Source organism: Apaloderma vittatum, unplaced genomic scaffold (genome assembly GCF_000703405.1).
Source record: "Apaloderma vittatum isolate BGI_N311 unplaced genomic scaffold, ASM70340v1 scaffold3778, whole genome shotgun sequence".
NCBI classification, from domain to species: domain Eukaryota; kingdom Metazoa; phylum Chordata; class Aves; order Trogoniformes; family Trogonidae; genus Apaloderma; species Apaloderma vittatum.
Genome location: NW_009728865.1, coordinates 27987 through 40429, shown reverse-complemented (window position 1 = coordinate 40429; position 12443 = coordinate 27987). Strand labels below are relative to the sequence as shown.

Genomic DNA, 12443 nt, shown 5'->3' with positions numbered 1-12443 from the left:
TGTTCTGCAGAAGCATCTTGTGCTGCCAGAATCCCCTGATCTGCCCAGCATCACAAGTGCTAAATTTGCATTTCCTCATTCATAAGTTTTACTTAATCATCAGTGGATCGTGCTGCCGTGTGAATATTTCTCTAATTTAAGTATGCTGTGAATTCAAATAGGAAGTTTGTGGCACAGATGCATATCTTCTGTATCCTCCCCTCAAGTGCAACGTACCTCTCACTTGAGAGAGTCCTTACAATTCTGACTGTGGCTTCTTACAGAGCTCAACTCACCTAGATCGACGCTCTATGCCTACCATGGGCTACATGACACATACCGTGAGCGCTCCCAGTTTGCATGGCAAGTCGGTAAGTTGGGCAAGCAGTTATTTTTCCTTTCGTGTCATCATAGCGTTAAAAGCTTTAAAATCCTGCTCATTCCACAGTAGTTGTATTTTTATTAGTTAAAGCTTAAATAACTTGAATAAGAACTTAGTCTTAACCAGCTCCCAGTAAAGCCTGTAGGGATTTTGCTCTTACCTGCAACGTGAACAGGGGTGAGCTGCCTGTTATTACAAGATTCAACTTTTATTATGTTTGTCTGACCAAACGCAAAGTTAATGAAATAATTGCTTAATCATGTCAAGTAACTGGTTTCTGGGCACTGAGGTGAAAAATGTAATTACAGTTACTCTCCCGAAAGACTGCTAATTTCCTCTTTACAATGTCTGAATACCTGCAGCCTGAAGAGCTAACATTGCTTCTCATTCGATTAAGGAGACATCAGGCTAAGTTGGCTAGTATTCGAAATTACACAATCGCACAATTACTGCAGCACTTGCCAACTAATTCCACCTATCAGGTCAGCTGCTGCGTGACTCATCTGTGCCGTATGACATTCTGTGACTCTGCAAATGCTTCGTTAGTGGCATGCTTGAGTCTGTGCTTTCTTGCCCATTCCTTGGTATTCTACAATTTCCAGGTCGTTTGCGGTTTTTCTTTGCTCCTGTATTTGCTATAAAAGATAAGCGTTTTAAGTTACAGGGCACCAGCGCGTGTGTTTCCAAGTGTTACGCATACTTCCTTTTTGCACTATTTCTGAAAATGTTACATCTTCAGAAATGTGCTTTAAAATGTTAGCTCAGTTCATTCTAAAGCAAACTCATTTCTTTGCGCTGCTTTCATGATGGGATTGGCTCCGTGTGCCGCGTGCTGCGTCACCTGCAAACTGAACTGCGTCAGCCAGTTTGTGCCTTCACATGAGCTTCTAACTGTGTCGGTTCTGCAGGTGAACGTTGGTTCGTAAAAGCTCAGGGGCGTCGTGGGTCGTTAGTGGCGTTCGTGATTGCGCTGATGTGTGAAACCTGTAAATGGGAGATCAAACAGAAAAGTGCTTACTGAGCTCTTTGGTGACTCTTCTTGGAGTTGGTGAAGGCTTTATGTTGGCCTAAAACTAAAGGAACTTTTTTGAAATTGGAAAAGTTTTCCCAACTTACCTCACCTACAGAACAACTGCACTAAGATGAGCGATAGTAACAGGGATTTCTCAAAAAATGGGCAGACTTCTAGTCAAGTCCTCAGCCAGACTTACAAACTGACCAGACAAGAAATGCAAGTGTGATCTATTGATTTTATGACGTAAAGAGTTTTTCTTTTCTTTTTCAACTACACATTCTCATTGGCTCAAAACTTGAGAAAAGGTATAGTTGTATTTTTCTTTTAATCTGAAGTTTAATGTACCCAGGATCTAAAATCCTGTCAAAATAGCAGTAAAAATTCTAGGAATTTTGTGGTGTTTTGGCTGCCTACAAAGCACATTTGCAACAGTTAAACTTAATTTGTAATGTATTGTAATATATTGTAAATACCTCTTCTGAAAAAAGGAGATATAACTTTGTTTTGACTGTGCATGCTTTTCTGGAAGCAGTTGTAATGCAGATATCACTAGATGAGTGTAACTATAAAGTTAAGCTGATAGCAATTACAGGTGAGCCAATGCAAAATAAGGGTCGGGTTGAATGCTGTTACTTAAGAGACCAAATAGATTCTCTGATCATATGTGAGATCTTTTTCAGTATTTTATTTACAAAATGTATTTTGTGCTTTCCCCAAGTAAAGGAGTTCATGTCTGAAAATGGGTATGAAAGGTGGTCAAAAGTATTCTAATGACTTGTTGTAAGATGGCTTGTAGTTACACCTGACATTCAGTTATGTGCGAGTCTTCTCATGGAGAGACATGTGCTAGAGGACACTACCAAAACTTTTCAGGGAAGGGAAACTTCTGAAAATCTGTTGTTTCAGGTAGTTACATGTCTTAGTAGAGGTGGAAACCCCAAATCGATGTTTGCAGGGTGGGCATGAGGTAGTAATATTCTTGAGAAATATTTTGCCCATTTTTCAGCTGTAAATAGCAATATGCTGGTGAAGCAAATGTGCTTTTTTATGTACTTCCTAGTCTGTTATTTTGTTTCCTCTTTAATCCATGTTCTTATATATAAACCAATCCAAGTGTTCTGAAGTTGTTTCAAACATTCAAATACATTGCGTTCTTTTTCTCCTATGTACTTCTCTGGAGGCGGATGACACTTACATACAGTTGAAAAAGGATTTGGAGTATTTGGATCTAAAGGTAAGATTTTATAGGAGTCTACTTGCATTATTTTTTTAACCCAGTGGTCTTTTGCATATCATCTTTGTACCTGCAGGTTTTTAAATCCTCTTCTGTTCAAAGATAGAAACTGTGTCTTTTGCCATCACTGTTGTGCTTAGGATATTTAGTGTCTTTATAGTAGTGATGATAAAATTAAAATGCAAACTCAGAAAACATAATTACTTCAGTCTGTGGAAAGAACTTGTGTTACTGCTGCTCCAGATGAATGATATTAAGTGGGCTTAGTGAAATTGGATAAACAAATGATTCAAAATGGTTGTCTGCTGTAGCATTAGAACCAATATGAAGTCAACTCTGAGTAAAATAGGATGTTCTTTTTATCCAGCTTTTTGCCCTTTGAATCTTTCTGAGCTCACTTTTTCCTCTTTTTTTATAATAAACCATATTTATAATGTCTTGCTTTCTTCTGAAAATGTGGTGATTAATTAGCACCTGTCATTGTTTTCATATTAGTACAGCCAAGAGCTTTCAAATGCATCCATTCCTCCATCCATCCACAGATAGAATCTGTCCAAATAATGTTATCTGCTATTTCCTTTAAAAAAGAAAAGTTAAAAATACGATATTAAGCATTGTAGCATCTGTCTGAACTAAATTACTTCTGTATCTGGTGCACCGGATAATTGGCAATTTGAAAGCAAATGCAGACTTAGTAATACCAGCTTTTGAAGAAGGAAACTCACCCCCAAACCATATAATAATTTTGCTTAGCAAAGCAATCTGCTGCTTTGTGTGGTATATAGGTTGTCTCATCACATATAAGTCATATGATGTTTGTGAAAATGAAGGTGGAATGAAATTTGGCACCTTGTTGTCCTTACCGTTTGCTGGTGTGTAGTTCTCTCTGACACTATGGGGATTTTGCATTTGTGCAATAATGAGCTGGCTGGACCTATTAATATGCATATTTCAATTTTATCTATTGTTTTACTGGCTGAATATATAACAAATATATCAATGGTTAATATTAGTAATGCATATTAAATGTCTCATATACATATATATATAGATAGATAGATAGATAGATATATAAAAAGGTAGAATATCACGTAACGTAAACTGTAAAAAGTCAGATCAGGTTGCTGAGAGGTTGCGGAGACCATGTTAAACTTGAGAAGGTGTCTTTGTATCAGTTAAATTTGTGGTTTACCCCTAAATGTAGAGGTCCTTTGTTTTGCAGTACCAGGGAAGAAGAATAGTGCTGGAGGAAACTAAGCAAATCAGCCAGTGATACAGTAATGGTGGAATATGGCAAATTCACAGTTAATTTGTGTGTTACCTTTCATTTGAGCCACTTGAGGCTGTTAATTCTGGTCTCGCTTTTGACTTCGTTGAGCTTTGAGTTAGACCTGCTTTGATCAAACAGCTTTAAGTAACACTGAAGACTTTAGAACTGTAGTCAAAATTCTTCAACTCTGTTCTTTTTTCACTCATGAAATAGAGCTGTGTGGAGCATGAAAGAAATGGTGTAGCTGTATATATAACATAACCACGCTGCTTTTGCAAACAGATTTACACAGCTGTCTTCCCACAGTTGTTTTTTACTCTAAAGTGGATAGACCCTGTATTATAAAACCAGAAGGGAAAAGCAAAGGAAGGAAAGATTGGGTTTTCCTCACAAGCTTCTTAGATGATTTTGCAAATAAGGTGAAAGGCAAGTGGTGAGGCAAGCTTCCTTTTTTGTGACTCTGAAATCAATTTCCAGCAGGCTGCGGGAGAGATGGATGGGCAGCCTCCTTCAGAATACTTTACAAACATTCCCAAGTAGTTTATACTGAATACAGATGAGGAAGCGTATGGAAGTTTGTGTCACTAAGAGTAATCTGCGCAACCAGTGAGCAAATCTGGGCCCTCTCAGGGCAGTCATACTGTAATATCTGAAGCTATTCAGTTTCTACAGCAGTTGAAAGAGGTTGCTGGTGCAAGCTTCCAAGACAAGGAAATAGTGCATGACAAGTATTTATTGGGGGAGGAACGCTAAATGTGAACAGAATAACTTCTTGCACTGAGATTGCTCAAATTACCAATACAGAGCTCTTGGTGCAGGCATTGCTACATATTATATGACAGAAAATATCTTGCTGTGCTTCCCAACACACTTGAAAGCACGATGGGACAGGGTGAAGCAAATCCTGTTTTGTCTTGTGTGTTCGTACGTCTGTTCTGCAAAAGTAAAAAAGGCTTAGGGGTGGGTAAACAGGCTCCCCACACTGTAACGAGATAAGCTTCTGTAACGGCACATTGTAGAGCCTGTAAACCTCAAGGATCGGTGTGCTGTAAGAGCATGGGACTACTGCTGCTCATGGAGTTTTGAGTTGTAACGTTTTTTTGATTTTTCCATCTGTAACGAGCTATTACTAAACTTTTGTTTGAAACAGATAGAAAATAATGGACCTCTGATCAACATGATATACAAAGTGCTAAAGAACTCAGCACAAGGGTTGCTATCCAGTATACATGTAAGACTGCTTGCATCTCAAACGTGCTCATCTCATTGCTTTTTCAAACAGCAGTCAATGTTTACATGTTCTGGCTTTTACAGGTGTCTTTTGGTGACCAGTAATGCTTTCTGTTAGATTTTTTTTTCTTTCCCTTTTTTCTTTTTCCGTTTTTTTTTTTTTCCCCCTCTTGGAGTCTGTATGCAAAATTTTGGCTGACCTCAGTGTTTGGTTTCATTTTACCATGTTTTGAAAATGATTGTGTCAAGTAGTGACTCCTATGTGTAAGTTTGAAGCTGCGAAAGCATGCTAAATCTTCGTTATGTTCTTATGTTCAGTGCTCGATAATTAACAAATTCTTTACAGTTCTGATTTTGTAACTTAAAATATCCTCAAAATCTGTACACTCTGGTGTTTGTTAACTCCATTTCTTTGAGAAAAGCTTTTGCATTCTTTTTGGCTTGCAGGTAATTCAATATGCAAAATTATTATTTTGACATGCTAGTATTTATACTTATATAGTTATTTGTTGCTATTGTACATAGGGTTTAGCATTTAAAAAATTCCATTATTACTTTTGAAAGACAGGATTTTTCTTATATAAAACAAATCGTTGTTGAAAATGAAAATATCTGAAAACTTTCAGTTTTCAGAGGCAATAAATGCTTTTCATTTTGGTAGTGGGGAACTAACCATAAAACCACGGGGTAAGTCTTTGACTGGAACCTGCCACTGGAGGAGAGAAGACAGTAAACGTAAATGATGACCGTACTCATCTGTCTTAAACCTGCTTTGTTATTTGAAAATACTGTGTGTAAATGGCTAACTTCACATAACGCGCTAGATGAGAGACTAAGGTTGTGTTAAAGATTTATCTGCACTTACAGTAAAATTTAATTACTTTTGGGGAGCTAGCGTAATTCTGTAGGTGCTCGTGGAGTTAAGAAGTTAGCCTTGTAGCTTCAAGTGGGGAGATAGCCCATCAGTCCGTAAAAACGCAAACTGCCCCTTCGAACCCACCAAAAAAGCCAACAACCTCTGCTCTTATATTAAAACCTCTGCTCCTATAAAAGACAATATTAAGGTAAATTTTTCTTCATGAAGTCTTGCCTGTGTAGAAGTACCCTGTATATGAGTCCTATACTTCTAAACACTAAGTGTGTCTTTGGTAGGGAAGTATTTGCTTTAGTGGATCTTTAAAAGTGTTCTAATCTAGTACTATTAAGTCATTGGATTTTAAGGCTTTTAAAAACCATTAATGAGCTGTATTATATTACCTTTTTCTTACCTCATTTATTCACAAAAAGGGGCCCATGTAGACAGTGGAAATAATAAATGTTTCTGTGGAGATAGACTTGCCTTCATTTTAAAATTGCTGTGAAGGTTGGAAGTATAATATAGTTTCTGTACTGATTTAAAAAGCTGTGTTATGTAAGACGATAATCTTCTCAGCAGAAATTAAATATGAAACCAGTGACTTACAGAATGAGAGATTTGGTATATTATAAACCTGTCAAAGTAGATAAATTACATTTAATTCCACTATAGCACTTTTAAGGCAGTCTGTCTTTAATAAAATTCACCCAGTACTGTGGAAGAGTCAGTGTAGAATGAATGTAGAATGTACTGTGGAAGAGAGAGTATAGAGTGAAATATTTTCCAAAAAGAAGTCTTTTTAGTCGTTAATTAATTAATTCTCACATTCATGCATTTAAAGGGACTAGTCAAGTCCTTTGTCTTCAAGAAATGTATTGAAGCTGAGCTGTTAAAGCTGTTAGGTTTTGCAGGAACAAAACCTTTGTAACCATAGACAGGTGGGAATATACTTTTTGTACAGAATTTTAAGCTACTGTAAGAGTTATTAAATAGCCTAAAATATAACTTGTAATCCTTTCTGATAACACTTTTTAAAAACAAAGGCATATTTAAAAAGACTTACATCCAACATTTTATTCGTATTTGTTAGTAACTCTAACAAAACTTCTCATTGTTGAAGCATAGTTAGGTTTTGGCATGCAACAGATTTCTCACATCTTTAAAACCTGTTCCTCTTAGGTGACAGGTCGTGACATGTTGAAAGAAAGAAGTACAAAACCTGTCAAGATTGCAGAAAGTGATATTGATGTAAGTATGAAACACCACTTGAGATCCCTCTTGCATTGTTTTGACTATTTATGTTGTACTTCTACATGTTCACTTTATTTTACTCTTTGGGGTAAAATACTGCTAATGGAGACTTCTCTGCTTCATTTCTAAAATCTAACATGATATATGTGTATGATTTCATTTGCAGGTCAAGCTGAGCATTTTCTGTGAGCAGGACAGAGTTCTGCAGGACTTGGAAGACAAAATAAGAGCCCTTAAGGAAAATAAAGTAAGTAGATTAAAAAGGGCTTTATAAAATCAGATAACATTAATAATAAAATACAGAATTCTAAACAAAAAACCGAAGTACTGAATATGTGTATAAACAAACTAAGAAAAGAGTTGGGGTTTTATGTTAGGATTCGTACCCACTTTTAGAAAACGTTTTTGAAAATGGATGTTTTAAAACCATGTACCTTTAATTTTCTGAGACTTATTCCAACTTGGGGTTCATAGGCTTTTCCGTGTAGTTTCGCTGCATGTCTGAATAGGAGGTGTATGGTGGGAGGCTGAGATGTTTCATTTGCAGTTCTTCCCACCTGCACAAAAACTGCGTGAGTAGCAGCGTGCTGCTGCATTGAGATCTCACTGTAACTTGTGTGGTGGTGTGGTTCAGTTTTGAGTTTCTTTCTTTTTTTGGGGAGAAAAAAAAAAAGGAGTGAGAGAAGGGAGAGAGATTCACTTGTGATTTCAGAAACCTGTGCTAGTTTACATATAGTACTGTGAACTTAGTTCTGAGAGTTAGGACTGAAATGCTGGAATATCTTGTGTGACTCCTCCTTTCCTCTGTGCCCATTCAAGTCGGAGTTCAAATAGTAAACAGGAAGGAAATGGTTTGCCTTGCCTTGTCTTTCCTTGCCTGTATGTATCTTCGCCTGCTTCACTGCCTGTGAGCTACAGGTGTCAATAAATCGAGGTTCAGAAAAAAATCGATTCCAAAATGGAAATGCTGTCCAGGTGAGTCCCTCAGAAGAGCTACTGGACAAAAATGATTTGGTGTTATTTACTCCTGACCGTATGAATCAGGCCTACTTCGCATTTTAGACAATATTTTAATCCCTCGTGTGGCAAGTTCAGCTTTAGCAGTGAGTAAAACCCTATCCTTAAATAAACAGCTGATGCTGTGCTGTGGTATGGCTGTCATAGCTCTGCTTAAGGGAAATTTTCGGAAACTGGAAATTATAGTTTTGTACAGACTGTAAATAGAAAAATTTCCCTCTCAGAACCGTGTGTTTTCCACAGTTTGGGCTACTTAGGAGAAGGATTTAGTGAAAATATCAGAAAAATTTGGTTATAATGGTTAATTAAAGCTCTTTCACTTTTTCATTTACATTTTAGTCTCCACAACAGGAGACTAAGCCTAACCTCTGGTGGCTTAGAGGAAAGACTGGGAGCGTGGAATGCAACTTTTGGGTTCCCACAGGTCAATCCATAAAATTCCATGTAAATATTTTAAGCTTACTGTCATCTTCTTTGTTAGGATCAGCTGGAATCCGTTTTGGAGGTTTTGCACAGGCAGATGGAACAGTACAAAGACCAGCCACAACACGCAGAAAAAATTTCTTACCAGCAAAGACTTTTGCAAGAGGATCTCATCCATATTCGGGCTGAAATATCTAAAGTTTCCACGGTATGTGGTTTTGGTTGTTTCAAGAAAACTGTAATTAAAACATCAGTTAAACTATATTGTTTGTTAGATAGAGGAGTTCATACCTGTTCTGAATTCCTTACATAAAACTGCTCCAGACACTGGATTTTTTGCATTTCTGGGTCAGAAGGCAGGCTGTGGTGCCATGGACACAGGAAATAATCTACGGATAGCCTTGTCTTCCGGATGTCCTCTTGTTTGTTCGCTTCTAATGCCATTACAACACAGTCTACAGAGCTTTTAAAGGATAAACTGCTTTGTTTCAAACATGAGGTCTGGTTTAGGTGACTGGATTTTAATTGTAAATTTGTTTTAAATAGAGGAGTAAAGTAAAAGGAAATGGAACTGGAATAGGCATAATTCCTTAATTTCTTATTAGTCGTAGTTCATATTCTTTTAAGTGCCAGTTTTATGCTTAAGAAATGATTTTGTGTGAATAAGCTCTCCGGGGTTCTTTAACTAGGGATTCTTAACTTGATGTTGCAAGCTACAAAACACTTTTAAGTTCATCATCAACTCTAAGCGAAAAGGTAGACTCCAATATGGATTTTTTTTTGCTTATTTTTTGTGGTGGAACACCACCATCTTAAAAACATCATGGTGCTCAGTTAGAGAAGGGATAGTGCAGTTTCAAAGTTTATCGTAACATTGTATTAGAGCATTCACTCTGTTAACAGGAAATGGAAAATGCCTGGAATGAATATCTGAAATTAGAAAAGGATGTGAGCCAGCTGAAAAAAGCCTTACAGGAACAGATGATTAGTTCATTGGTATCTCAGGTGAGTCCCTTTCCAGACATTGGTTTATGTATGAGATAATTTTGTCTGAACTCAAAAGCTGTCCCCTCAGAAGAGAAATTCTCTGCAAATTTTGCACTGAATTCAGCTGTCCCGTGGTTTAGTTTGCCAAGTTCAGGCATTGTGCGGGCATGGCTGTGCAGCAGCTGTCTTACAGCCTGTGTCATCATTCCTGGTAAGCTGTCTGTGCAAATTTGTCATTATTTTATTATGTTTTTATGACATGCTGACATCTTGATGTTGTTAACGTATTTAATTTATAAGACTGTGCAGGACTTCTTAGTCATCTATTGATTTGATCTGACATCGTTGACTTCTCTATCCATTTTTAAGAACATCAGTCACTCGCTTGTTATTGTCATTACTTGTTCTTTGTCATGTTCTTCTGTTTATGGAAGATGTATCTCTGCAGATTGTTTTCTGAAGTGGAATAAGTGTTTAACAGCCATCAGTAATTGAAAGGCATCTTGGTTTTAAATCAATTATTCAGTTTTGAATCTGACAAAGAAGCTTTGTTTGAAGCTAAATTACTCTGTTTGCTGAACTGAATGTGGCATACCGGATTATTTCTACATACCTGCTTACAACTGGTGATTTTGTTCTTAGAGTAAGGAATACAGTCCGGATTATTGTTCTAGTTTCAAGCAGAACAGTTTTATTTAAAAGACAAAATACAAGGAACAGAATTAATGTACGTATTTTGCTCAAATCTTAGCCTATTTCCTCAAATATCCAGACCAAAAGAGGTCACTAGTTAAATTTTTAAATTTATTTATTTATTTAAAACAAATATCTGATCAGAGATGAAGATATTTTGTTCAACAAAGGGAAATTACAGATTTAAACAAAATGTACTGTGTTGAAGTGCTTTAACAAACAATTTACAGTTTTGCATTTAGCATGTTTAAAAAACTGGTTGTGTGGCGTGTGATTCTGCAGTACAGAGAGAAGGGGATGCTGTTTGTGCAGAAAAAAACATTGACTGAGCTTTATTATCGTCTCATGTCACATAGATAATAATTAGAATGAAAAGCACATGCACACACAAACATACACCCGTTGTATTTCGTGCATGTGTACCTACATATATATGTCTGTATATGTGTATTGCCTGCGGCTCAGATTTGAAGAAATGTCTCCCAATACTTATTTTGGGAGATACTAAGAGGAGGTGATTTCTTCAGAAAGTACCAAGTATTCCTAAAACTATATTCCTTCAAAGAAGTCTCACTTGAAGTACCCATAATATGCTTTTTTTTGATCTCTGCCCAAGGGTATGTAGGCTCAAGATTGTTTATCTAGTATTTTCCAATCACACTAAATTAATACGTGCTGTGTTTTAAAAAATGCAGTCCTCATGGAATATTATTAAAAATTCAATAAATTTGCAGACTCAGTTGCTGTAGGAAACGGCTAATGTTATTTCTATATAGCGTTAATTAAGAGGTTAAAACCTAAATATTTTAAGCAGCTTGGTCACAGTGAATCTTGCTTTTAAGATTGTGGCTTCATTGTGTTTTGCTTAAGGGTTGGGAGATCTGGGTATGCTGAAACTAACTGAGATGTGGTGTTCTATCAGTGATAACTTTTTGGTTGCTAAGTTTTTCTCCTCTGGATTTATAAATAATTTTAAATTATGTTTCTGTATGAAAGAAGTTAGAGGAATCAATTTATCTCTCCAGGTTACCTTTTCATGCTTGCCTGTAAAGTATATTTATATCCTTTTGTAAAGGGCAATCTTGGCTTTCATAATTTAAAAGTAAATTTATCTATTTATCTTTTAGATATAGTCCATTTTTGGTCTAAAATATTTGCTTCACATCGATATTTAAGCAGTTAAAAGAAATAATAGTGAAGGATCTCCTAGCTTTTGTACTTTACTAATGAACACTTTCTAAGTGGTTTCACAAGCAGGATGTTTTGTACATGTGTGGGGGTTTTTTAACCAGTTCAGAAGCTTGATTATTGTAAATCCTTCATTTGGTTCTTTGTAGTATGATTAATCTGAGAAAAATGAAATGAAATGTGCAAATTTATAGTTTGCATCCTGACAATCTTTCAAGATACGTCCCATCTCTTGCGTGAGTTCACTAGAGGCAAATAACGTTCTCCATCATGTAAATGGCCGTGTTCTTGGCACCCCGTCTGCCGAGCTGTAACCTGGCTGAGCCTATTTTCTGATCTAAGACAGAAAGTGGAAAGCAATTTATAGGCCTTCTGTAACTCTCAGAGCTTTAACTAAAGTTTTTCTTTCTCAGAGTTATAGGATTAATTAGCAGTTATTTGCAGCTCATGGCAAGTGATGGATTTCTAGAGACCTTGAGCGGTTTGGGAGCAATTCTCAGCTGAAGTAATTCACTGCCTTCTGCCTTCTTTAAAAATCAAGTCTTGCAACAAGAGCGATATATTGTTTCAGCCTAAAACACATCATGTCCAGTAGGCCTAACAAACCAAGTACAAGCAGAATTAAACTTACCACCACTTCTGAGTTAGTTAGGCTTTTATGTTTCTTCCATTAAAAGCCATTAGGAAGTTCACAGCAGTATTCTGGGAGACTATACTAATTTTTTGGTTTTTTGATATTGGACATTCCCCCTATATATATTAAGATGAGTTTCATAAGGCTGCCTTTCCAGTTTTAAGAGTGTTAGTATAGGATTTAAGAACAAAGTTAAATGAAAAGGTTCTGTAACCTCATTTTTTTTGTAGAATATGAAACTAGGGGGTTTTAGCCTGAATAATACTGTAAAGAAAAATGTAGAG

General features: G+C 36.5%; 1 protein-coding gene across 1 annotated transcript in view; it reads left to right on the top strand.

The window, feature by feature from the left end:
- Positions 1–12443, top strand: part of PLEKHA7 (pleckstrin homology domain containing, family A member 7) — a 67300-nt gene that overhangs the window by 50544 nt on the left and 4313 nt on the right. The window contains exons 10-15 of the mRNA XM_009874215.1: positions 264–350; positions 2557–2610; positions 7146–7214; positions 7384–7464; positions 8716–8865; positions 9561–9662. Coding sequence (XP_009872517.1) covers positions 264–350; positions 2557–2610; positions 7146–7214; positions 7384–7464; positions 8716–8865; positions 9561–9662 — 543 coding nt within the window. The remainder of the gene's footprint in view (positions 1–263; positions 351–2556; positions 2611–7145; positions 7215–7383; positions 7465–8715; positions 8866–9560; positions 9663–12443) is intronic.